Source organism: Cetorhinus maximus, chromosome 10, assembly GCF_964194155.1.
Source record: "Cetorhinus maximus chromosome 10, sCetMax3.hap1.1, whole genome shotgun sequence".
In the NCBI taxonomy this organism is placed as follows: Eukaryota; Metazoa; Chordata; class Chondrichthyes; order Lamniformes; family Cetorhinidae; genus Cetorhinus; species Cetorhinus maximus.
The window spans coordinates 11,545,627-11,570,755 of NC_135888.1; the positions used below are offsets into that span (position 1 = coordinate 11,545,627).

The 25,129-nt window shown below is 43.9% G+C and overlaps 1 protein-coding gene across 2 annotated transcripts in view; it reads left to right on the forward strand.

Annotated features, from left to right (window-relative positions):
* Positions 1-24,840, forward strand: part of ttll11 (tubulin tyrosine ligase-like family, member 11) — a 235,523-nt gene extending 210,683 nt beyond the window's left edge. Inside the window, exons 7-10 of one of the 2 annotated variants that reach the window (XM_078549956.1) lie at positions 14,546-14,800; positions 16,958-17,064; positions 23,140-23,463; positions 23,781-24,840. In XM_078549956.1, the coding sequence (XP_078406082.1) occupies positions 14,546-14,800; positions 16,958-17,064; positions 23,140-23,463; positions 23,781-23,956 (862 nt within the window). In that variant the 3' untranslated portion in view covers positions 23,957-24,840. Of the gene's footprint in view, positions 1-14,545; positions 14,801-16,957; positions 17,065-22,586; positions 23,113-23,139; positions 23,464-23,780 lie in introns of those variants that run through there. The other variant, XM_078549957.1, reaches the window with a different exon arrangement.
* Positions 24,841-25,129: the final 289 nt, after the last annotated feature.

The following is a 25,129-nucleotide window of genomic DNA, read 5'->3' on the forward strand; positions in this document are numbered from 1 at the left end:
AGGCCCTCTACGGAGGTGTCCTCCCCCTTTCTATCGGGGACCTGGGTTGGAGGGTGTTGCACGCAGCAGTCCCATACAATCGTAAAATGTGTAGGTTCACGGACTCCCAAGACACCTGCCTTTTTTGTGGTCTTGTGGAGTCCGTGGACCATGTTTACATAGGGTGTTGTAGGCTGCACTCCCTTTTTAGTTATTTAAAAAACCTTTTGTTACTATTTTGTTTGCACTTCAGTCCCACGCTCCTGATCTACGGACACCCGGTGCGGAAGGGTGTCGGGAAGGAGGAGGACCTCCTCGTGAACCTGCTCCTGGGCCTGGCCAAGTTGGCCATCAACAGGTCCAGGCAGCGGGCGATCGACGGGGGAGTCCCGCCCGATTGTTTGTCCCTCTTCCGCGGCTACGTTCGCAGCCGGATGTCCCTGGAAAGGGAGCACGCGGTGTCTGCCGGCACCATCGAGGCCTTCCGTGCCCGGTGGGCACCACGGGGACTGGGGTGTTTTGTTGACCCCTTTAATCACATCTTAGTTTGATGTTTGTAAGGTTCCTTTAAAGTTTTTCCTTGATTTTACAGCTGACCTGAATTAGGGGCTGTGCTTGATTTATCCCTTGTTATTGTTAATTTAGTTAATTGTTTTGACTCGAAAAGAGTTACACCTTCTTAGCTGGGCATCGGGGTGGTCCTTTCGGCTTACGATGATGAAGTGCTCCTTATGTTTAGCGACCCGGCTGACATGCAGAGGATGCGCGAGTGCCAGGAGGTCTACTCTGCCGCTTCTTCTGCCAGGATCAACTGGGATAAATGTTCTGGACTCCTGGTCGGTCCGTGCAGATGGTTCCCCTACCCGAGGAGCTCAGGCCTTTCACCTGGAGCAGGACCAGCATCCTCTACCTGGGGGTCCATCTCTGCCCTGCTGAGGAATCCTGGCTGGTAAATTGGCAGGAACTGGAGACGAAAGTCACCGCTCGCCTGCAGCGCTGGACGGGACTGCTCCGAGTGCTGTCTTACCGGGGTCGAGTTCTGGTTATAAACCAGCTGATCGCCGCCATGTTGTGGTACCGGCTGGCCACTTTGACTCCTCCCCCGGACTTTGTCGCAAAAATTCAGAGAATGCTAGTTGACTTCTTCTGGGACAAAAGATTGCACTGGGTCGCTGCTGAGGTTCTGGTCTCCCGCTTGGGGAGGGTGGTCAGGCGCTAGTGTGCCTTCGCACACAGGTGGCAACTTTATGCCTTCAGACCCTGCAGCGATACCTTTACGTCAAGCACCCTCCAAGATGGCGTGCCCTGGCGACGTATTTCTTCCGCCAGGTGCACGGCCTGAATTATGACGTGCAGCTCCTGTTTATAGAGCAGAGGGGCCTCGGTCGCTCCTTCCAGGCGTTGCCCGTCTTTTACCAGGACCTGATTAAAGTCTGTAACGTGGTCGCCTCGTGATGCAGCTCTCCCCCGTCAGGAGTAGCGGCTATCGTCAGAGAGCTGCTGCTCAGGAATCCGCCCCTCCGTCCTTTTCAATGGCTGGCGGAGAGGAGGGCTGTGGCTGCCGGGGTGACCAGGATCAGGGACGTGCTAGGTGGCGGAGGACTGGGCTGGATGCTCCCGCAGGAGTTGGCGCGTCGTGCGTCTGTGAGTGTCTGGCTTGCGGCCGATGCCATCCAAGACCTAAGGATGGTCGTGCTCGGACCCAACGTAATTTTAGGTCTCGATGTGGCCCAGGTGCGCAGTGGTCTTCCGGCTGAATGTTCCCCTGTTCAGACGGAATTCCACATTGGCCCCAACCCCCGAGCCCTCCCTTGGGTGCCGGTGCCCCGCAATATGAGTCGCCTCGGGGACATGCCCTCCGTGTCATTTGGCACGGCGCGGAGGAGCTTTCTGTACTGACTACTGCTGCACACCTTTCATTTTCTCGCCCTCGCCCGCCGCCCGGACACGCCCTGGCGTGCCATGTTGCCGTCCGGCGGCAGAGGTCCCCGTTGGGAGGCCCTCTACGGAGGTGTCCTCCCGCTTTCCATCGGGGACCTAGGTTGGAGGGTGTTGCACGCAGCAGTCCCCTACAACCGAAGAATGTGTAGGTTCACAGACTCCCATGACACCTGCCCTTTTTGTGGTCTTGTGGAGTCCGTGGACCATGTTTATATAGGGTGTGATAGGCTGCACTCCCTTTTCAGTTATTTAAAAAACCTTTTATTACTGTTTTGTTTGCACTTCAGTCCCACGCTCCTGATCTACGGACACCCGGTGCGGAGGGGGGCCGGGAAGGAGGAGGACCTCCTCGTGAACCTGCTCCTGGGCCTGGCCAAATTGGCCATTAACAGGTCTAGACAGCAGGCGATCGAGGGGGTCGTCCCACCCGATTGTTTGTCCCTCTTCCGCAGCTACATTCGCGGCCGGGTGTCCCTGGAGAGGGAGCACGCGGTATCTGCTGGCACTCTCAAGGCCTTTCATGCTCGGTGAGCACCGCGGAGACTGGGGTGTTTTATCGACCCCCTTAATCACATTTTGGTTTAATGTTTGTAAGTTTCCTTTAATCTTTGTCCTTAGTTTTACAACTGACCTGACTTAGGGGCTGTGTTTATTTTATCCCTTATTTTGTTAATTTAGTTTAATTGTTTAACTCCAAAAGAGTTACATCTTCTTAACTCGGGTCCCAGTGCCCTGCAATATGAGCCGCCTCGGGGAAATGCCCTCTGTGCCCTTTAGCACGGCGCGGAGGAGTTTCCTGTACAGGCTGCTGCTGCACATTCACTTTCTTGCCCTTGCCCCTGCCCGGACACGCCCTGGCGTGCCTTGTTGCTGTCCGGCGGCGGAGGTCCCCGTTGGGAGGCCCTCTACGGAGGTGTCCTCCCGCTTTCCGTCGGGGACCTAGGTTGGAGGGTGTTGCACGCAGCAGTCCCCTACAACCGAAGAATGTGTAGGTTCACAGACTCCCAGGACACCTGCCCTTTTTGTGGTCTTGTGGAGTCCGTGGACCATGTTTATATAGGGTGTGATAGGCTGCACTCCCTTTTCAGTTATTTAAAAAACCTTTTATTACTGTTTTGTTTGCACTTCAGTCCCACGCTCCTGATCTACGGACACCCGGTGCGGAGGGGGGCCGGGAAGGAGGAGGACCTCCTCGTGAACCTGCTCCTGGGCTTGGCCAAGTTAGCCATTAACAGGTCCAGGCAGCGGGCGATCGAGGGTGTTGTCCCACCCGACTGTTTGTCCCTTTTCTGCGGCTACGTTCGCAGCCGGGTGTCTCTGTAGAGGGAGCACGCAGTGTCTGCCGGCACCATCGAGGCCTTCCGTGCCCGGTGGGCACCTTGGGGGGGCTGGGGTGCTTTATCGACCCTCTTAATCACATTTTGATTTGATGTTTGTAAGTTTCCTTTAAACTTTGTCTTTGGTTTTACAGCTAACCTAACTCAGGAGCTGTGTTTACTTTATCCCTCATTTTGTTGATTTAGTTTATTAGGTTGGCTTTAAAAGAGCTACATCTTCTTAACCTTCCTAACCCTGCCTCTATAGCTTGGTTCTCCTCCAACTTCCGCAGTGGAGGTGGAGGCAACCTGCTGACTGCTAGGTCTTGTCGGTGATGACCTTGGCGGGCGTCCTCCGGAGGGCCCCGGCCTGCTTCTGGGTCCTGCTGTGTGGCAGTGACACCCTGCTCAGCCTGTGGAGCTGGAGCTGCAAGGGTCACAGGAAGACGGGATTCGGATGGGCTGGACGCTCCCAGAGTCACCTGGGTGAATGTCCCCAGGGTGTGCACCTGCTGATCCTCCTCCCTATGGGTGCACGAGGGCCCCTGGCTGACTCCTTGAGGAGAAGGGGAAGCTGGGTGAGATTGAGCTGACCTGCAACCCGCTCACGTCGACACTGTTGGAGGTCAAGTATGGCGTCAGCGATGGAGTTCAGCCCGCGCAGCAGTGCCAGACTGATTTCCTGGACCAAGATCTCCATGGTGGCTGCCATCTTACCAGTGTTGACCTCAGTGCCTTGGCATGCTGGCGCTATCACCTCAGACTGAAGGTGGATGGACTCCATCACGCTTTGCAATCTGAGGAGTGCAGCGGACATCCCTTCTGATGTTACTGAACTTGCCTTTGCAGCTTCAGCAACTGATGTATGACCAAGTCCACCTGACTCGGACTCAGCAGATTTTTGGCCTCCAGGAGTTCTCCTGGGAAATTTGGGAAGTCCCTGCCGCTGCCTGCTGTGGATCAGTGCAATATGCTCACTAGATTGTGACCCTGAGGTTACTCTAGAACTAGGTCCCTTTGAGGTGTATGTCTCTGCACTGGTAGAGGGTATGGGTGAGCGCTGTGATGGGTCTTCAAAGAGGGTGCCATCAGATTTGTCTGCACTGGAGTGCTGCTTTGGGCTGCAGTAGAGTGCTTAAGTTGGAGTTTGATAACAGAGAGTTCAGTGAGGAGGGGACGAGGTGATCCTTTGAGTACCATGAGTACGGTCGGGTAAGTATTTACTACTTTTATCACTTATTGTTTTTAAGGTCTTATTTTGTGGTTCATCGTTTGTAAGGGCTATATTCTGTAACGAGGAGCAGGGAAGAAGGGCCCTGGAGTAATTGATATTATTTGATATTAAGTATCTTCCAAAAGGTTTAATTTAATTTAAAGGGGTAAGTCATGGTAGGAGAGCTCAAAGCCCTGGTGTGCTCCTCCTGCTCTATGTGTGCATTTCCAGTGCCCGGGGCCAGCATGTGTGCGGGAAGTGTCTCCAGCTGCAGCTCCTGGAAGCCCGGTTTTCAGAGCTGGAATGGCGGCTGGGGACACTGTGGAGTATCCGCGAGGCGGAGAGTATCGTGGATAGCACGTATAGAGAGGCGGTCACACCGCAGGCTAAGAGTCCACAGGCAAGAAGGGAACGGGTGACTATCAGGCAGAGCAAGAGGACTAGGCAGGCAGTGCAGGAATCTCCTGTGGTTATTCCCCTGCAAAACAGATATACCGCTTTGGATACTGTTGGGGGGAATGGCCTCTCGGGGAAAGCAGCAACAGCCAGATTCGTTGCACCACGGTTGGCTCTGCTGCACAGGGGAGGAGTAAAAAGTGTGGGAATGCAATAGTTATAGGGGATTCAATTGTAAGAGGAATAGATAGGTGTTTCTGTGGCCGCAAACAAGACTCCAGGATGGTATGTTGCCTCCCTGGTGCTAGGGTTAAGGATGTCTCAGAGCGGCTGCAGGACATTCTGAAGAGGGAGGGTGAACAGCCAGTGGTCGTGGTACACATTGGTACAAACGACATATGTAAAAAAAGGGATGAGGTCCTAAAAGCAGGATATAGGGAGTTAGGAAGTAAGTTGAAAAGTAGGACCTCAAAGGTAGTGATCTCAGGATTACTACCAGTGCCACATGCTAGTCAGAATAGAAATAGCAGGACATATCGGATGAATACGTGACTGAAGAGATGGTGTGAAGGGGAGGGTTTCAGATTTCTGGGACACTGGGACCAGTTCTGGGGGAGGTGGGACCAGTACAAACTGGACGGGTTACACCTGGGCAGGACTGGGACTGATGTCCTGGGGGAATATTTGCTAGAGTGGTTGGGGAGGATTTAAACTAAAATGGCAAGGGGTTGGGAACCTATGCAAGGAGTCAGAGTAGGGGGAATCAAGGATAAGAACAAAAGACAGAAAGGGGAATAAGAGAAGTGATAGGCAGAGAAATCAAGGGCAAGAATCAAACAGGGCCTCAGTGAAAAATAGTGGGAACTGGACAAGTAATGTTAAAAAGACAAGCCTTAAGGCTTTGTGCCTTAAAACGAGGAGCATTCGCAATAAAGTGGATGAATTAACCATGCAAATAGATGTAAACAGGTATGATATAGCCGGGATTACGGAGACATGGCTGCAGGGTGACCAGGGATGGGAACTGAAGATCCAGGGGTATTCAGTATTTAGGAAGGACAGGCAAAAAGGAAAAGGCGGTGGAGTTGCATTGCTGGTTAAAGAGGAAATTAACGCAATAGTGAGGAAAGACATTAGCTCCGACTATGTGGAATCTGTATGGGTAGAGCTGAGAAACATTAAGGGGCAAAATATGTTAGTGGGGGTTGTATATAGACCCCCAAACTATAGCGTGATGTTGAGAATGGCATTAAACAGGAAATTAGAGGCGCATGCATAAAGGAACATCTGTAATTATGGGTGACTTTAATCTGCAGATAGATTGGGCAAATCAAATTAGTAACAATACTGTAGAAGAGGAATTCCTGAAGTGTATACTGGATGGTTTTCTGGACCAATATGTTGAGGAACCAACTAGAGAACAGGCCATCCTAGACTGGGTATTGTGTAATGAGAAAGGAATAATTGGCAGTCTAGTGCGAGGCCCCTTGGGGATGAGCGACCATAATATGATAAAATTCTTCATCAAGATGGAGGGTGACGTAGTTGATTCTGAGACTAGGGTCCTGAATCTTAATAAAGGAAACTACGATGGTATGAGGTGCGAGTTGGCTATGGTGGATTGGGAAACGTTACTTAAAGGGATGACAGTGGATAGGCAATGACAAACGTTCAAAGAGCGCATGCAACTGCAAACTGCAACAATTGTTTATTCCTGTCTGGCACAAAAGTAAAGTGGGAAAGGTGGCCAAACCATGGCTTACAAGGGAAATTAGAGATAGTATTAGATCCAAGGAAGAGGCATACAAATTGGCCAGAAAACACAACAGACCTGAGGATTGGGAGCACTTTAGAATTCAGCAAAGGAGGACCAAGGGATTGATTAAGAAGGGGAAAGTAGAGTACGAGAGTAAGCTTGCGGGGAACATAAAAACTGACTATAAAGGTTTCTATAGGTATGTGAAGAGAAAAAGATTGGTGAAGGCAAATGTAGGTCCCTTACAGTCAGAAACAGGGGAATTTATTATGGGGAACAAAGAAATAGCTGACCAACTAAATACGTACTTGGTTCTGTCTTCACAAAGAAGGACACAAATAACATACCAAAAATGTTGGGGAACACAGGGTTTAGTGAGAGGGAGGAACTGAAAGAAATCAGTATTAGTAGGGAAATGGTGTTGGAGAAATTGATGGGATTGAAGGCCGATAAATCCCCAGGGCCTGATAATCTACATCCCAGAGTACTTAAGGAAGTGGCCCTAGAAATAGTAGATGCATTGGTGGTCATCTTCCAAGATTCTATAGACTCTGGAACAGTTCCTATAGATTGGAGGGTAGCTAATGTAACCCCACTATTTAAAAAGGGAGGTAGAGAGAAAACAGGGAATTATAGACCAGTCAACCTGATGTCAGTAGTGGGGAAAATTCTAGAGTCCATTTTAAAAGATTTAATAGCTGAGTACTTGGAAAACAGCGGCAGAATCGGACAGAGTCAGCATGGATTTACAAAAGGGAAATCATGCTTGACAAATCTACTGGAATGTTTCGAGGATGTAACTAGTAGAGTTGATGAGGGGGAGCCAGTAGATATGGTTTATTTGGACTTTCAGAAGGTTTTCGACAAAGCCTCACATAGGAGATTAGCGTGTAAAACTAAAGCGCATTGGGATTGGGGGTAGTGTATTGAGATGGATAGAAAACTGGTTGGCAGACAGGAAACAAAGAGTAGGAATAAACAGGTCTTTTTCCGAATGGCAGGCAGTAACTAATGGGGCACCGCAGGGATCGGTGCTGGGACCCCAGCGATTCACAATATATATTAATGATTTAGATGAGGGAACTTAATGTAATATCTCCAAATTTGCAGATGACACAAAGCTGGGTTGCAGGGTGAGCTGTGAGGACGATGCAGAGATGCTTCAGGGTGATTTCGACAAGCTGAGTGAGTGGGCAAATGCATGGCAGATGCAGTATAATGTGGATAAATGTGAGGTTATCCACTTTGGTAGCAAAAACAGGAAGGCAGATTATTATCTGAATGGCTATAAATTGAGAGAGGAGAATGTACAACGAGACCTGGGTGTCCTCGTACACCAGTCGCTAAAGGTAAGCATGCAGGTGCAGCAGGCAGTAAAGAAAGCAAATGGTATGTTGGCCTTCATGGCGAGAGGATTCAAGTACAGGAGCAGGGATGCCTTGCTGCAATTATACAGGGCCTTGGTGAGACCACGCCTGGAATATTGTGTGCAGTTTTGGTCTCCTTATCTGAGGAAGGATACTCTTGCTGTAGAGGGAGTGCAGTGAAGGTTTACCAGACTGATTCCTGGGATGGCGGAACTGACATATGTGGAGAGATTGAGTCAGTTAGGATTATATTCGCTGGAGTTCAGAAGAATGAGGGGGGATCTCATAGAAACCTATAAAATTCTAACAGGACTAGACAGGGTAGATGCAGGAAGTATGTTCCCGATGGTGGGGGAGTCCAAAACCAGGGGTCACAGTCTGAGGGTACAGAGTAGACCATTTAGGACTGAGGTGAGGAGAAATTTCTTCACCCAGAGAGTGGTGAGCCTGTGGAATTAGCTACCACAGAAAGTAGTTGAGGCCAAAACATTGTACGTTTTCAAGAAGGAGTTAGATATTGCTCTTGAGGCAAAAGGGATCAAAGGATATGGGGAGAAAGCGGGAGGAGGCAATTGAGTTAGATGATCAGCCATGATCATAATGAATGGCGGAGCAGGCTCAAAGGGCTGAATGGCCTACTCCTGCTCCTATTTTCTATGTTTTTATTCTTCCAAGGTGTCTTTGGGGCTTGAGTCAAGAACCTGACTCATGGACCCCCTTGGCTGCTTTGCAGATATGCCTGCGAAAACCAGGAGAGATAATTAATGCATGGCAAGGGACGACAGAACAAGGGAACTCATTCACAGCATGTTTGTCTGATGGATGTTGCACTGCTGGATCCTCATTTGGCTGAGCACCGCCAACTTCACCATCAGCACAGGAATGGTCCAGATCATCGCCAGCCAGCCAGATGACTCTATTTTCAAAGTCTGCGAGGACTTTGATGTCCTCGTCATCTGACTCGGACTCCTCCACCAGTCTACGACTTCTCCCTTTTGTTGTGTGCCAGCTTGTCCTGCATGAAGACAGTTGGAAAGAGTGTAAGCAGGACGCCTGCCAGGTCAGGTGAGAAGGATGCTTGGCTTTTGTGCGTGGTGAGTGGTGCCATGGATGGGATGAGGACACAATCTGCAGGGCAGATGAAGGTGTGTGTGAGTGTGAATGGTGGTGTTCCTTGAACTGGCAGTGAGTGAGATCCCTGTGGATGTGTGATGGGTTTGTAAGTGTGTGCGTTCAAACGGATGAGAAGAGTGATTAACCCTGGCGGAACGGAGGAGATCATTCATCCTCTGTTGGCACTGGGTGGTTGTGCTCTTTTGCAGGGCGTTGGCGCTGACCATCGCTGCTTCTGCCTCCCATGCTGGATTTGTCACTTGCTTGCTGGTCTTTGCCCAGAGCGGGGATAGAGGATTTCACGGCGGGCCTCCCACTGCGTCCAGTAGGCACCTTAGGGAGGCGTTGCTAAATTTGGGGGAAGCATGTTTCATCCCTTTGGCAGCAATGACTTTGCAGCAGCTTCCAATCCCTTAGAGAGTGTTAGCTCTGTGCAGGGGTGTCCTTAAAATATGGCGCCCAGATTACTGAAGGTCTGAGGTGATGGCAGGACCGGGTGAATCAAAGGCCAGCAATCCAGCATGTTTCCCGGGAATGCATTATTAATGAGGTGGGACATGCCAGGATTGGGACGACTCGGCATGCAAACCTGCCATTATGGTCAGTGGGTAAAACATCCTTTTTCCTGCCCGCTACTGCACTTTTTGCATATCTGGGACGATTCCGCCCAAAGTCTTTAACTGTTATGGTTTATTTAATTGTAAACTATCCTGATAAAAGCACCACAGAAGAAATAATTATTTTATATTTCATGAAGTATACATATAGGTTTGTCTTTTCTGATGTGTAATGAACAAAAGTCAAGTGAAAAATGTATATCTCAATCTATAGTTGATAAGCCTGCCAGTGCTCACTTTGCAGGTTCACACAAAGGGCACCTTCCATCATAAATTTGTACCCTAGTATACATCACCTTCAGAGGAAGGCAAGAGAAGAAAATAGGAAGAAGAAATAAAGGCATTTTTATATTCTTTGATTGTAAAAATCAGGTTTCAAATGTAATAGTTGTTGCCTAGCAACATAGCAGTGGGATTTCTTAGTTATGCCAGACAGCTTTTCAAACACAAGCAGAATTTGTGATTTACATCCCCAATATGTCTGCATCCTATTATTAAGCCTTTCACGCTGCATTCCACTAAGCAATATTGGGATTCTAGTCTTTTACAGGTATGGTTTACAAATATGCAGTGAGTATTTTATATCACTTTATGGACCATGTGGTGACTTACCACTGGCTTTCATGCATAAATCAATCCCTGATAGAAATAGGTTCTTGTGTTCTCTACATTCTTGCCACCCTTTGCAGGTAGAAAGCCAGTCAGAAATAAAAAGAATCACTTTGTTTCTGAAACAGGAATAATTAAAATTGGGAAAGGATCAGTAGTTGCATTATTATTGGAGCAGTTGCTGCCCCTCTGCTTTATTACAAAGTGGTGGGATGCACATTCCCACAGGTTAGGTTTACAGCCTTGACATTGCTATAGGTTGGAAGCACGCAGGAGAGCAAAGAGCGAGTACTTCCCTACAAACAAAAGGGGAGAGATATTGAAGGAAGAGCTTTACTGGGCATATATCTTGTATTTTTTAAAACCCGTATCAATAATGGAGCACAAATCACTTTGACTATAGAAGACTGTGTGATGCAACAGTAGCGTGAAGGTAGAAAGGGGAGAATTTGTACTTATTGATATTTGCAAAACTAACTCAACGTACTATTTTGTACTTGATTTAAAATATCCAGTGCTAAGAGTGATATATTAAAAGTCTTGGATATCTTCGGAATGTGTTATAATTTGAGTAATCACACGTTTTTGATGATGAGCCAGATTTTGCAGTCACCAATGAAGGAACGGTGCTTGCCATTCAGTAAGCTTATAGCTACCCACAGATTTTTTTGTGGGCTTTTGCACAGCAACTTATGGCAATTACAGATATATTTCAGCACGGTGCCCTCCAAAGGGGCTCTGGGTCCTCTGTGAGCAGGGCAAGCAACAGTGTGACATCTCAACCAATTAGATTGAAGAATCTTTACTGAAGCATGCAGGCTGGAATTTTCCCAGCCTTAGGGCAGCAGCTTTGAAGATAAGGGGCAGGATTTCCCGGTCGACGAGCGGAGGAGATGGGGCCCACTCGCCAACCCGTAAAATGACGCGGGATGATGTCGGGCGGAATTCTTGACGTCACCCCGCGTTATTTCAATTTTCAGGTCAGTAGAGTCACAGCCGAATCAGCTGTGCGCTCGCCGACCTGTCAACGGCCTATTGAGGCCATTTAAAAACTAATTTCAGTACTTAAAGGACCTGCCCGTCCCACCTTAAGGTTGGCGGGCAGGCCGGGATCCCTGGCAGGCTTCAGAGAAAGCATAAAACCTCATCCACGGGCGGGGTGAGGTTTCACGTAGGTTTTTAAAAAGTTAATAAAATTTTAACTAAAAGTGATGGACATGTCCCAACTCATGTGACAGTGTTACATGAGGTGACATGTCAGGGAAATTTTATTTTTCTGTTTTTAACATTTTTAAATTTGTAGCCGATCCCCCTGAGGCAGCCTCAGGGAGATGAGTGCGCTCTTTCGCACACATGTGTGAAAGAGCGCACTCTTGGCTTAGGGAATCGCCCCCTGCCTGCACAGCTTCCTTGCGGACATCACACTAGGTGGGCCTTAATTGGCCTGCCCATGTAAAATGGCGGCGTGCCCCCAATCAGGGGTGCCGATCGGAGGCATGCCTGCACACACCCACTCCAGAACTTCCCCCCCAATGGGGGGAAAATTCTGCCCAGGGGATTGGCCACCTCCCTTAAAATTAAGCTGGTAGGTGTGCCACTAAAACATGCAGGACCCAGAAATGGCCCTGACATCAAACTCCCAACACCTGTGGGAAAATTCAGCCGAGTCTAAACCAGGAAATATACTGAGTATATTTAATTCAATGTAAAATCTTGTACAGAAAGCAAAATAGAGGGAAAGAAAGATGGGTTTAAGTGAGAGATAGAAGAGAAATAGAAAAGTTAAAAAAAATTAATTAAAATATAATTTTTAAAAATTACCAACAATAATCAAAGGAATGAGACTCTACATTGCAAAAATAAATTTCCAGTTGCTTGATAGTAATAATGATTTATCAGACCATTAAAAATTCACTCACATCTGAATACACCACTCCTAACTTTTCTGGTTGTTTAGGACATCCTCCATAAACAGAATTTTCATCCTGATATTGGGAACGGAGGTGGACAGGTGCATAATTTCAGGCCGACGTGCCAGATTGCCAGCACCATCCCACCCCCAGTTCATTTTCCTGGAGGCTGGATAGGGGTGGAATGGCTACCCGCCTACAAGTGGCAGGTAACTTGTTAAAATAATTAAAAAGATAATTAAGGGTAATGATCAGAGGCCAACTGGAATTTTCCAGTCATTCTGCAAACCACCCCCCCCATCCTTGCTATTGCTGCGAGGAGCACAGCAGCTGCCTGATGGCAGCCTTCCAGAGGCAGAGGAGGAGCCAATGTTCCAGGCGGAATCTGAGGACGCCCTTCCCCCTCCTCCCCAACCTGGCCACAGCAGCATTAAATTTCATATATCACAGATTTATTAAGCATGCAATAATAATAATTACGAACAATAATAATTATTATGTTAAACATACACTTAACAGCAGCACTTTTGACAAAACTAGTTTTACCTGGAAAACTCAAATCATGTTACACTCCCAAGCTCAGTGTACATAATTTGTTGGACCTTAATTGAATTCTGAAATGCCTGTTCCAACACCCATTTTTAATACATTTTTTGCAACCCTGCTACATGACAGTTTGCATGTTTTGTAGTTACATTATGTAGTTATCATTCAACACTAATTTGATAGGCGCTTCCTTGCAGCCTTAATTCCATGCTCCCTAATTTGCTATGCTCCCTAATTTTTCAGATCTATGTTTATTTTTCAGGCAGGTGTAACCTTCAAGTAGAGCTTCGTGAGCTCCCCAATAAAGAAACTTCTGCCTGTTCTGTGTCTGTGCAATACTTACGTTTTACCAAGTTCTTTTTCCTTAGACCTGTAAGCTTCGCAACTTTATGTTACACCATTCCATACCAATGTCCTGTTCCTGAAGATCATATTTTAAATTAATTAATGTCTTTTAATTAGGTTTATTGTCTAAACTGACCATTGCTTTAAGGTTAATATTAATTCAACAGTTCAGTGGTTTCTGCATCTAACAGGCAGACCTAATAGATAACATTTCTACATTAAATCAATAACAATATAACATTTAGCCAACTTCAAAACCATCTGATTAACCATTTTCTTACCAGAAACACATCTAATTATCTCTCTCCCCTTTTGTGGTGTTCCTGGGTGACAATTCTACAAGACTATGGGGGGTTTGTCTGTTACCACCTTTGGGTATATTTGATTACCTAGACACAGCTCAAAGACAAATAAGATAATGGTAATTGAGCTTGTCCAATTTTATCATCCATTTACATTAAATACCCAATAACAGGAATAGACCTTCTGCCTGATTTCCCTTCTTAATCCTACTTTACTAATTTTTAAATTGAGTCATCTTGCATCTGAAATACTGAATGGAGCCAAGTTCTCAACACTGCCAGTGATTCTTTGTTAGATTGTGAATCTCTGCTGCTTCTTCATTTTGGGATGAATTTTAACCTCCGAAAAGGGGTGTGTTGAAGTTGGGTGAGACTTAAAAAATCTCAAACCTGGCCCCAAATTGCCCAGTTCTGAGTTTAACAGAGGAAGGACAGGGGATGAGTGGCCAACCTGCTACAAAGAAACTGGTAAATATTTTAATAAGGCTGGTAGCCTCTGATTTAAACTGCATCACAGGTTAAATCCTGACTATCCAAATTTCCCTGGCCTGAGGAAACCTGGCAGGTGATAGGTGGGGAAGACAGCTTTTGGAAGAGAGTATGTGCTTTTACAGCATGGCTGGTGGTAGAGTAGAAACAAAAGCTCTTCCCCCGGCTCCCCAAGATCTCTACCTGCACATACAAAAAACCCTGGCGTAAGGAATCAAAACCATCCCTTCTTGCAGTTGGATATTGGAACCTCCAACTCCCAACCCTACCTGTAGCAGCTGCAAGACCTATTTCAGGGTGCTCCCTGCCTGACTGTAAGCTCGGTCTGACAATCAGATCGACATGCAAATGAAAAATAGTCAAAACTCCACGCCATGTAGGGAAACCATTTGAAACTCTGCCCCTCTCCTACCCAACCCACCCTTATCAATGTTGGGGCCTTTGTTACTGAATGTTGTCGTAATTACTTCACATTGCACAATAAGAAATCATTTTTATCTCTGATTGATCTGCATATCAATGGCCCATTTTGTATCAAAAGATGCAATATGCAAAGCTTAACTTGTAAACTAGAATTGATAAGTTGAAACTCAGTACTAAAGGAAGTCAATAAAAGCTGTGGTCTGATTATACTTTCCACATATAGATCATACCCCACTGAATGTTCAGCAGAAAGTGACAAAGAGGAAGTAATTGAAGCTGAAACACAAGTCACAACCGAGACGCCGTCTAGCCAAGAGCAGAACTGGTCTCCCCTCTGCCTGAAGGAAGTCTTTCCTAAGTATTCTAGACAGTTCAGCTACCTGCTTATTGTGGACCGTATCGCACTGCTGTTTATCAGATTTCTGGGCATTAAAGGGACTATGAAACTTGGTCCAACAGGGTTTCGGACCTTTATCAGGTCAGTGAATTCACTACTACTACAGCCTTTAACATCAAATTTTGTTTTCCTGATGTCTATGATTACCAGATGTAAAATGAGGACTTTTTTTTGCTCGCTAAATATTTAACAGCCATTTTCTATTCGTTTCTATTGCATGAACATTTCTGCAAAATTATTTACATGCTCTGGAAAAATATAATTCCCATGCAACAAAATGCAGCAGCAAGAAAGTGAAATATGATTTATAGCACGTCAGTATCCCAAAAATCCATAGCAATCCATTCGATCAATAATCCAAATTTGCCATCTGCACTACTGTCAAGTTAAATTCAAAAATTAATGATAAAATCACAACCAAACAGAAAAACTCATTATAATTTTTTGGATAGATTAAACGTAAAACACACTGATTACACTTTCACTTCTGATGAAAATAAAAACAATTTCATATTGGTGGCACACCAGTGTAGGCAGTGTCACAAAAGGAACTTGAATGATTTGTTAGTTTCCCAGGTCCATAATGGATGCTTTTTACCCAATAATCCTGTTTTACAGAAACTTAATTATATTTAATGACCAATTTGGTCCCATTCTATCTCATTAATTTCACACTAATTAAAACAATTGCTCAAGGAAAATTCTGCAGCAACAACAGTTTGCATTTATATAGAAACAAAATGTTGTGGCTGCTGGAAATCTAAAATAAGACCAGAAATTGCAGGAAACAGGATCAAGTAACATCTATGGAGAGAGAAGTCGAATTAAATTTCAGGCTGATGCTACTTAGAACTGGAAGAAGTGAGACTTAATGGTTTGTAATCAAGTAGTCAGGCAGTGTAAGCTTAAGGACCAGCACCTTGTCTTTCTAATAGGCACTTTACAACCTTCCAGCCATAACATTGAGTTCAGTAACTTCAGATCATATCTACTGCTCCCATTTTCTCAGACAGCATGTGCTGGTAATGTTTCTGCCATAGCCATTTACACTTTCTCTGGTCCTATCTTTTGTTTCCATTTTTTGTCCCATTTATTAGTCCACTGGTGTGCAAATATTCTTTAGGGAAGGATACCTACTGTCCTGACTTGGTCAGGCTTAAATTTGTCTCCAGTCCCACACACACCTCAACTCTGAAGTGACCTAGCAAGCCATTCAGTTGTGTTGAACCACTCTCAGACAACACATGATGGACATAAATTATGACCTTGCCAGTGGTGCCCACACCGTGAGAATGAATAAAAATAGGTGAATGGCAGCACTGCTGTAAGTGTTTGTGGTGGTGAAGATCTTTCTTTAAATATAAGTTGAGGCATTTATTACTTTTTGATTCTTTTTGGCCTTGCTCCTCCCTGTGTCTTAATCACCCCCAGCCATATAACCTGCTGGGAACTGTCCATTCCTCCAATTTTGGTCTCTTGTGCATCCCAACTTCCTTTGCCCCACCATTGGTAACAGGATCATTGGCCATCTAAGCCTTAAGCTCTGACGTTCCCTCTTTAAACCTCTCTCCCTTCCTTGAAGATGCCCCTTCAAACCTGCTTCTGACCTTTTATCTCCTTTGCCACAGAGTGCATTTTTGGCCTGATTATGCTCTTGTGTGAGGCTCGATAGGATATTTTAGTACATACCACTTGCAATAGGGCGTTAACAGAACAGAAAAGCTGATTTAATCCATTTCGGTATATCACACAATTAAGGGATGCCCCTTTGATGCTTTGTTTGAAAATTCTCTATTAAGGAGTTGTCCATGAGGAGAGGAACTTGGATTATATAAAATTTCTTTATCTGAACAAAATGTATTTTGCATTAGTGACTATTGTTTAAATTTACTATGTTTAGCACACAGCACTGTTTTATGGCTTTGGAAAACGTTCCCCACATTTCATCTTTTCACTAATTAATAGTGGACTGCTCTTTTCCATCTACACTATTGGACAAGACCCTATATCCACCTCTCTCCTTCAAGAATCAGTGGTGACTTGTGTATTTAATTCACTGAATATATTTGATACATTTAGCAATGAAGATGTGAATATTGTTTCAGGTTCAGTATTCATTGCCTGGAGAAAAACGCTATTTAATTTGCAGTACCGATCTAAAAAATATTTCTTAATGATATGTTGAATACTACATTTATAGCCATTATGTTCCCAAAACTTATTGGTTTTATATTGTAGGACCTGTAAACTCAGCAACAGTAACCTGTCCATGGCATCCGTTGATATTTTGTACATTGATATTGCACGAAGATGGAATGTCATTCGTGGAGACCGGGGGGAATCTGGTAAATAAACTTCTTCAGCCATTCTTTCTCCCATTCCTGACTAATTTAATTTGTTACATATTTTTGATAAATTAATGTGACGCTGTAGTTTTATATGGAGCTGATTTTATGAGACAAAACTTAGGTCTGTCCACAGGATGAAATCCTGGTAAAAAAAAATAATCTCAAGAAATCTTGCAGCAGAATTTGAATCCTCTTATTCTTTTGTCTATTTATAGAGAATACATGTTGCTGATGTACAAGTAGGAATTCTTAAGAGATTAAATATATGCATAGGTTCACTTTATCTTTCATCAATGATTGGAACTCTATAAAAGTCAAGTCCGAATGTCAGAGAAGCAGACCTGAAAAATTAAAGTTGTCAGATATGTTTTCTCTTCAAATAAAACAGTTCATTAAAGATTAACATGCAGAGGATTAATCTTTGCTAGATTCAAAAAAGTTGTGATGTTTGAAGACTTCTGTTGACAGCACATTTATTTTTGACAGTTTCCTTCAGGCATTTTGAAAGCTTGTTTGAATGTTAATTAGATTAGAGCCTCTCCCATCTTAGTTCATCTAAATTTGTTTCTTGAAAATGCATTCCCCTGCAAGAGCAAGTACATTTTAAAATACTTTGATTCTTTTTACCCTGTTCACAATGTCAGTTTACAGTTAAAGCAAATACATATTTCAGATTAGTAGAAACGAAAGCATTTAAACTGTTTAAGCGTTCTGAAACATAAGGTGAGTTGAAGCAAAACTTCATGGCATCATAATTAAAGATAACAATGGTGTAGTTTAAGCAAATAAATAATAGTTCTTTCTTTGAGACCTACTTGACGGCTCAGTCCTTTTAGGTAGGACTTTGTCAGGAAATTTTGACCATGCTGTCTGGGACACAAAGGAATTATTAATAAAAAAGAGTTAATTTGTGACCTGCCAGCTGCAGTCTTTTATCTGCTGTTTCACCACTTACTATGGCTTTGCTGAAAAGTGGGCAGTTTGGTACATGGACATTAGATGACTTCCATTTCTAGTACTTACATCTCCTCCTATGAAACTAGTGCCTTGTCTCCACTTGTTGCCTCCCTTGTTAGTCAACCGAGGTTGGAAAATCACCAGAGAGAAATTCACAGGAGCTTCAAAACAGGACAGTTTTGCTTTGGCACAAATGAACCTGGTACGATGCTAATTTATTTGACTCAATCCCACACAAACTACTGTAATCATCTACCTATTTAAGTTTAAACAATGAGTGCTGATAATATCTACCTGGAGAGCATAGGTAGGGGGGTGTTTAATTTTTAAACGTAGTCTTGGCTGTCAGGGGCTAAATTGAATTGACCCTGAAAATGGGTGCAGGAATCGTAATGTGCAATTAACTCATGGCAGTTGATTGAAATGCAGGCAGCATTTCAATAATGTGCTGCCTGCTCATTATAATGACTTCTGCTTGCAGCCAGTGCTAATCATGAAATTCATTGGCTACAAGCAGCAGCAGTGAACCCGAAAGCATAACTTCCTAGCACTGCTGAAAGCTAGCTGGCAATGCTTTTAGCTCTCGTAAAGAGGAGGTGTATTGTGACTGAAGCAGGTTTTAGGGATTATGCAGGAAGTGAATCTGTATTGGGAAACAGTGAGAAATGGCACAACTTGGGAAAGAGCTCCAAGGTTTTTGGACACTGCACTGGTGATCTTATCCATAGGAGAGCATGAAGCCCTCTAGCCACATGGTCAAAAGGCAGTAGGAGAAAATAGCTGTGGACGTCAATGCTTGAGAACATGAATGTAGGGCGACAAGATGTTCAATGACCTATGAATGGTTAGCAAATGCATCTTCAAATACCATATGCTGCCAACTGCACCACAAACCTCAGCCACTGCTCAGTGCATCACATCCCCCATCACGCATCTAAAAAATAATCTATCATCAGGATTCATAACTAATATTCATATGCTTTATCTCACCCTCTCACACTTAGCACTGCTGTAAGCTTCACAGCCAGATCTCTCACAGATTGAAAACACTGCCAGTTGTTCAAGCGTGACAGCCACATTATCCAGACAGATTGCACCACATTCACTGACACACTTCTTTCTCTCTTGCAGGACAAGGTGGCACACAACAAGATGCAGCAGGAACTAACTGGAGAGGGCTAGGTGTGCCAACATGTCATAATCCTCATGAAGGGGATGATGCTGGCCATTGTTGGAACAGCCATTCCTGAGGCCATAGCCAGCAGCAGTGCTGAAATTGTCAAAGTTGACAGTGTCCTTAAGCATAATCCTCCCTCTCACCTCCCAGTTCCCTTCATTCCTTCCGATTCAAAAGCTGCAGATGGTGTAAGCACGGACCCCTTATTTTCACCCACTCCCCTCACCCGAGCCTTACCCTTGCGCTTTTTTCCTTTCAGATATCCAAGAGGTGCAACCTAGCCAGACAGATGGTGAAGACACAGCACCATATGGTTTTACACTCTCAGACACCAGCTCAAGCTATTGACACTGCATATCATAGAGGCTAGGTTAGAAGCAAAATATGCACAAAATGAGACACCAGACACAAGTGCACTGCAGGCAGGGCAGGAGACAAGGCTAGTTGCAGGTGCCAACTCATCAGAAGGCAAAGTCATACATGGGCTCTGTTGCAGAGGACTCAAATAAGGACTTTGTGGGGCAACCTACTGAAGAATACTGAAATAAAAAACAGAAAATGCTGGAAATAGTCAGCAGGTCAAGCAGTATCTGTGAGGAGAGAAACGGAGTTAACATTTCAGATCAATGACCCTTTATCAGAACTGTGTTCTGATAAAGTTAGATTCTAATAGATCTTAAGCAAGTGGAAGGGATGAGAGTGAGAAAAAGAACAAATGGGAAGGTGTCTGATAGGGTGGAAGGCAGGAGACATTAAACGACAAAAGTGTTGGTGCTGCGAAACCAAAGGGAGTGGTAACGGGAGAAGTAAAGAAACAAAAACTGTGTACAGAGGAAGTGCGAATGGCACAATGATGAACAGCTGCTGTCCAAAAGCAAAAAAAAATGAACCAAAGCCAGCAAAGATAAAGGGGAAAAAAATGGGGACAGAAGTTACAGTCTGAAATTGTTGAACTCAGTGTTGAGTCTAGAAGGCTACTAAGTCCTTAATCAAAATATTTGGTGCTGTTGCTCAGGCTAGCATTGAGTTTCTTTGGAACAGAGCAGGAGGCCGAAGATAGAGAGGCCCGAATGGGAGCAAGGTGAAAAGTTAAAATGACAAGCAATTAGAAGCTATGGGGTCACACTTGCAGACTGAACGAGGATGTTCTGCAAAGCAATTACCCAATCTGTGTTTGGTCACCCCGATGTGGAGCAGACCGCACTTTGACAGCGAATACAGTAAATTCTAAATTTTCTAAATTGGAAAAAGTACACTGCCTTGGACGGTGAGAATGGAGGAGATAGAAAGGCAGGCGCTGCATCTCCTGCATTTGCATGGAAATTTGCTGTTAGAAAGGGAAGGGGTTTTGGGGGTAACTGAGGAGTGGATCAGGATATCATGGAGGGAACAATTCCTTTCCAATACTACAAAGGGAGGAGAGGGAAAGATGTATTTAGTGATGAAATCACACTGGAAGTGGCAGTGCCCTAAACTGGCCTTGCACCTCATTTCTATGTTATATATTAGTATATGTTGGTAATAATAATATTAGTATATTAGTATAGTGTATTAGTTGAATGGAGAAAGACTGCAGAACACTACAGTACAGAGGGATCTGGGTGTCCTGGTACATGAATCACAAAAAGTTAGTATGCAAGTACAGCAAGTGATTCGGAAGGCAAATGGAATATTGGTGTTTATTGCAAAGGGAATCAAGTATAAAAGTAGGGAACTGTTGCTATAGTTGTACAGGGCTTAGTTAAATGGTAGCTGTGCACAGTTTTGGTTTCCTTACTTAAAAAGGATGTAACTGCATTAGAAGCAGTTCAGAGAAGGTCCGCTCAACCGATTCCTGAGATGAAGGCAGTATCTTATGAGGAAAGGTTGGACACATTGGACCTATACCCATTGGAGTTTAAAAGAATGAGGTGATCTTATTGAAACATGTAAGATCCTGAGTGAACTTGACAGGGTGGACGCTGAGAGGATGTTTCCCCTTGTGGGGGAGTCTAGAACTAGGGGTCACAATTTAAACGTTAGGGATCTCCCATTTAAGACTGAGATGACAGGAACTTTTTTCTCTTGAGGATCATCAGTCTGTGGAATTCTCTTCCCCAGAGAGCAGTGGAGGGTGGGTCATTGAATATATTTAAGGCTGACTTAGATAGATTTTTGGTTGACAAGAGAGGTTGGGGTGGGGGGGGGTGGTGGCAGACAAAGTGGAGTTGAAGCCAGAATCAGATCAGCCATGATCTTATCAAATGGTGGAGCAGGCTCGAAGGGCTTACTTCTAATTCTTGTGTTTGTGTCACACACAGAGATTCCTAGAAGAAGCCAGGCAAAGGCCTTATACCTGGTCCTTCTCAAATCAGAGGATCTTTTGGGGGTAGGCAGCAGGTCTAAAAAGGGAAGCAGTATCATTCCTTTAACAGGTCACCAATGGATTCTGGGAGCTGGAAACCTTTTTGCTCTTGCTTTCAGAGACCAGTAAGAAAGACCCTACAAGTCACACTGCAATTCAGCCTTCAGGCTGAGAACGTGTTTCTTGAATAAAATACCATTATTATTATTAAACTGCTAGCATCACCTCAGACAGCTAGGCTCTTAGGCCTGCAATAAAGGCTGAATTTCCATTCCTGATTCTGGGCGGGTGAACCTATACTTGAGAATATCGAGCCAATGCAAATCACCTGATCACAGCAATCTAGGTAGTTTCAGTTCATGTTAAGTAGAGTGAACTTCAAAGAAATAAGTCATATTGTTTTATACTGTTTAAAAGAGGCACCGTAGACTTCTCCTGAACCCACGAATAGTTACTGTCTTTAACATAATATGGAGGACAGTTTTCTCTGTAAGCTATGCATGGCAAATTCATAAATCGTAGTAAAGAGTACACTTATCATTTTGTTACACAAAATGAACAGAGCAAATCTTCCCCTCACATTTTTTGTTTAACCATTTTTCTGAGCACTTGCTTTCCAAACAGTGATCTGTAATATCATTGCTGCAGATTTATCAGAAAATACTTTGCAGCCAATTACAGGAAAACCCAAATGTGTTACTGCTATTGTCTATACCTCTGCCTATACCTCTCTTAAACTGCCACAGTCAGTGTGGCACTCTGAATTTTCAATTGCTTCTTCCAAGGAATTGCTTTGTCACTATTCGGGGAATTTCCAGGTAGCACAACAGCAAATTCATTTTATGAGGAGTACAGGGCAAGCTGCATTCTTCTTATTCTACATTAATTTGCTTTCAAATACAGTGCGCTTTCAATCATCCACCATACGGAGTGGACCCTCAAAAGGATAATCAAAAATCTGCTTGCACTTTTTCTAATGCAATGAATTTTAAGCTTTTTGGTCTCTCTTTAATAACTAATCAAATTTCCCTTCAATTGCAGGTAAGATTCATGTTTTCCATTTTGAAAATCACATTGCGAAAAATGCCGGCACATCAACTCCTCATTACTTCTCAGACCCTGAAACCTGACTCCTGCTGGTTTCCCATTCCCACAACTTCACCTCCTGCAGGTTTCCCAGACCTACACCCTGGACCCCTGCCGGTTCCACAGACCCTCAAACCTGACTCTTGCTTGTTTCCTAGGCCCAGAAACCTAACTCCTGCTGGCCTTCCAGACCCAGAAGTTTAATTTCTGAGCTGCAAAGATAGTAAATTACACCAGGTGTTGAACATCTAGATAACTACTACTTATCCTGCTGGATCAAGAACTCAAAACCTTTGTTTAAAAAAATCAGTAAAAAAAAAAACTCAATTCCACTTGATTTATGTAATCTAAACTCCAATTTCCATGAACTTGAATATAGATAACTGAAGCTCCATTAGATTACATTTTGCATATGCAGTAATTTCAGAGATTTTTTTGAAGTATGTAGTGTATTAAAATGTAACATAGAATATCTAATGGAATATTTTATACTGATGTATTTTACAAGGAATGTGCTTTCAAGCATTTATGGAGGCCATCTTTCACTTGGCACAGAGGAGATACAAGTCCCCACCTCTACGTGAACAAGTTGAGGCACTGGTCAACTTTTGTGAAAGCCAGTTGGAAGCCCAGGAAGAGAAACACATTCTGTATGGCCGTGGAACAGCAGACCAAAAATCCAGCTTAGCTATGTATCAGCCTGAAGGGTCTCACTCGGGTACTATCAACCACATGCACTTATTAAACCGTATGAGCACGTCCAATAGATTGCCGGCATCATCATTACCTACATCAGTGGATCAACAGCTTGTAAATTCATTGAGTTCAAGAGGTATTTCTTAATAGCTATGTAAATGTTACTATCTTTACTGTAGCATTTTATTTAACCTGTTAAGGCAACTCCTATGAATTATTACTATTGATGTGTCTTAACTGCCCAATTCACTATTGTCCTTACTGATGCTGATATAAATATTAGTAAGAAAGAGTTTAAGCAGTGAACTTCAATCAGCTGATGGTTAAAATAGAGAACCTCTTAGCACAGCCCCAGGTTTAATTGGTTGTGAATGTTATTTTTGTTTGGTCATCACTAGATGATTATTATTAACACAGCAATCATTAATAATGATTTATTCCATTTGCCCACAGTAACTGATTGCTCGCCAGCAGCTTCCTTCAGTCCCAATGGATGGGACAATCTGAGCTGCAGGTTTTGTCGTAACAACCACCAAAACTGCCCTGCGCTTGGCTTAAATGATGTGCGTTCTCAACGGGTCAAGCTGACACAAATTTTACATCCATCTGTAACGTCGTACTTTATGTAGCGGCCCAGCTCTCAAATGGCAAGCCCCCTCCCCACACACCTCCAAGACTCATTCCTGCACACTCATTGGGAAGTTAGCTCTTCACCACCAGGATAGCTAGTGATGGATAAATATTTGAGAACCAATTGTGTTGAAGCACAGCTATTTTCCTGAATTTCGTACCTATTAGACCTGTGTTTTGTACTTGGAATAATATGTGGTTTATTTAAGGGAAAATTTAAACAAGAATTGTTCAGGCCCTTTGGAACTCCACAATCCAAACAATTTGCATTTAATGTAAACAGCCATCCACTATCCACCTCCTGGCCCTAAATCACTTATATCATTTTATTAAACAAATTTTATAGTGGATGTTTTCTATTATTATCACGAGTTGCTGATTGCTTTGTAATCATTATTGGCATGCTGTTCTCATGTTCCAGAATCATCTGCCAGTGAGATCACATGGCAGGTGCTCTGTATTTTTTAAGTTCACTTTCTTCTGTTGACAGAGCACAGGATCACCACTGCCACAAAGAGAGCTCCTCATTTGTGTATATCAGTTCTTTGCGAATTAACATTCATTGGGCTATAAATTACTGTTGGTGATAATAGTAGATAAAGGCTGAATGCATTTCTATAACGTTTGTCCATCCACTATTAAATGGATTAACAGCTTTGTCAAAATAGTGCACAGAGGAATGTAAAACATGTGCTAAGCCTTCATCCACTAGGAACAGTAATTTCTAACCTACATTTTTGCTTTTTTGCTATGGTTATAGTGCAGTGGTGGTGTGATATTCAGCTGTACTCAGTAATGCATTCAGTAATGCAATATAAAACAGGAAAATGCGTATTGCACTGTTAAGGGTACATGTTTCTGCAATAAAAATATTTGGTTGCAAGGTTTTGCTTAAGAAGTTTAGAATTTAAGTTACTAACAAACTCCAGCAGCCTCTACAGCTCAAATTTTAACCAGTAAAAGGAGATGACCATCTGTTCATTAAAGATCACACCAATATCAAAGGATGTAAAGCTCCATCTGGTATTCTTTTCAGTACTAGTGCAGAACTCTCGCTAACCAACTTTAGAACTGGCAGAGAGCATGCTGTTCCTCACTCACTTGCAGTGAAAATAAAGCTCAATAATTCAGCCAGTGACAAAGTGATATTAACGAGGTAACGAGTTTTAGTG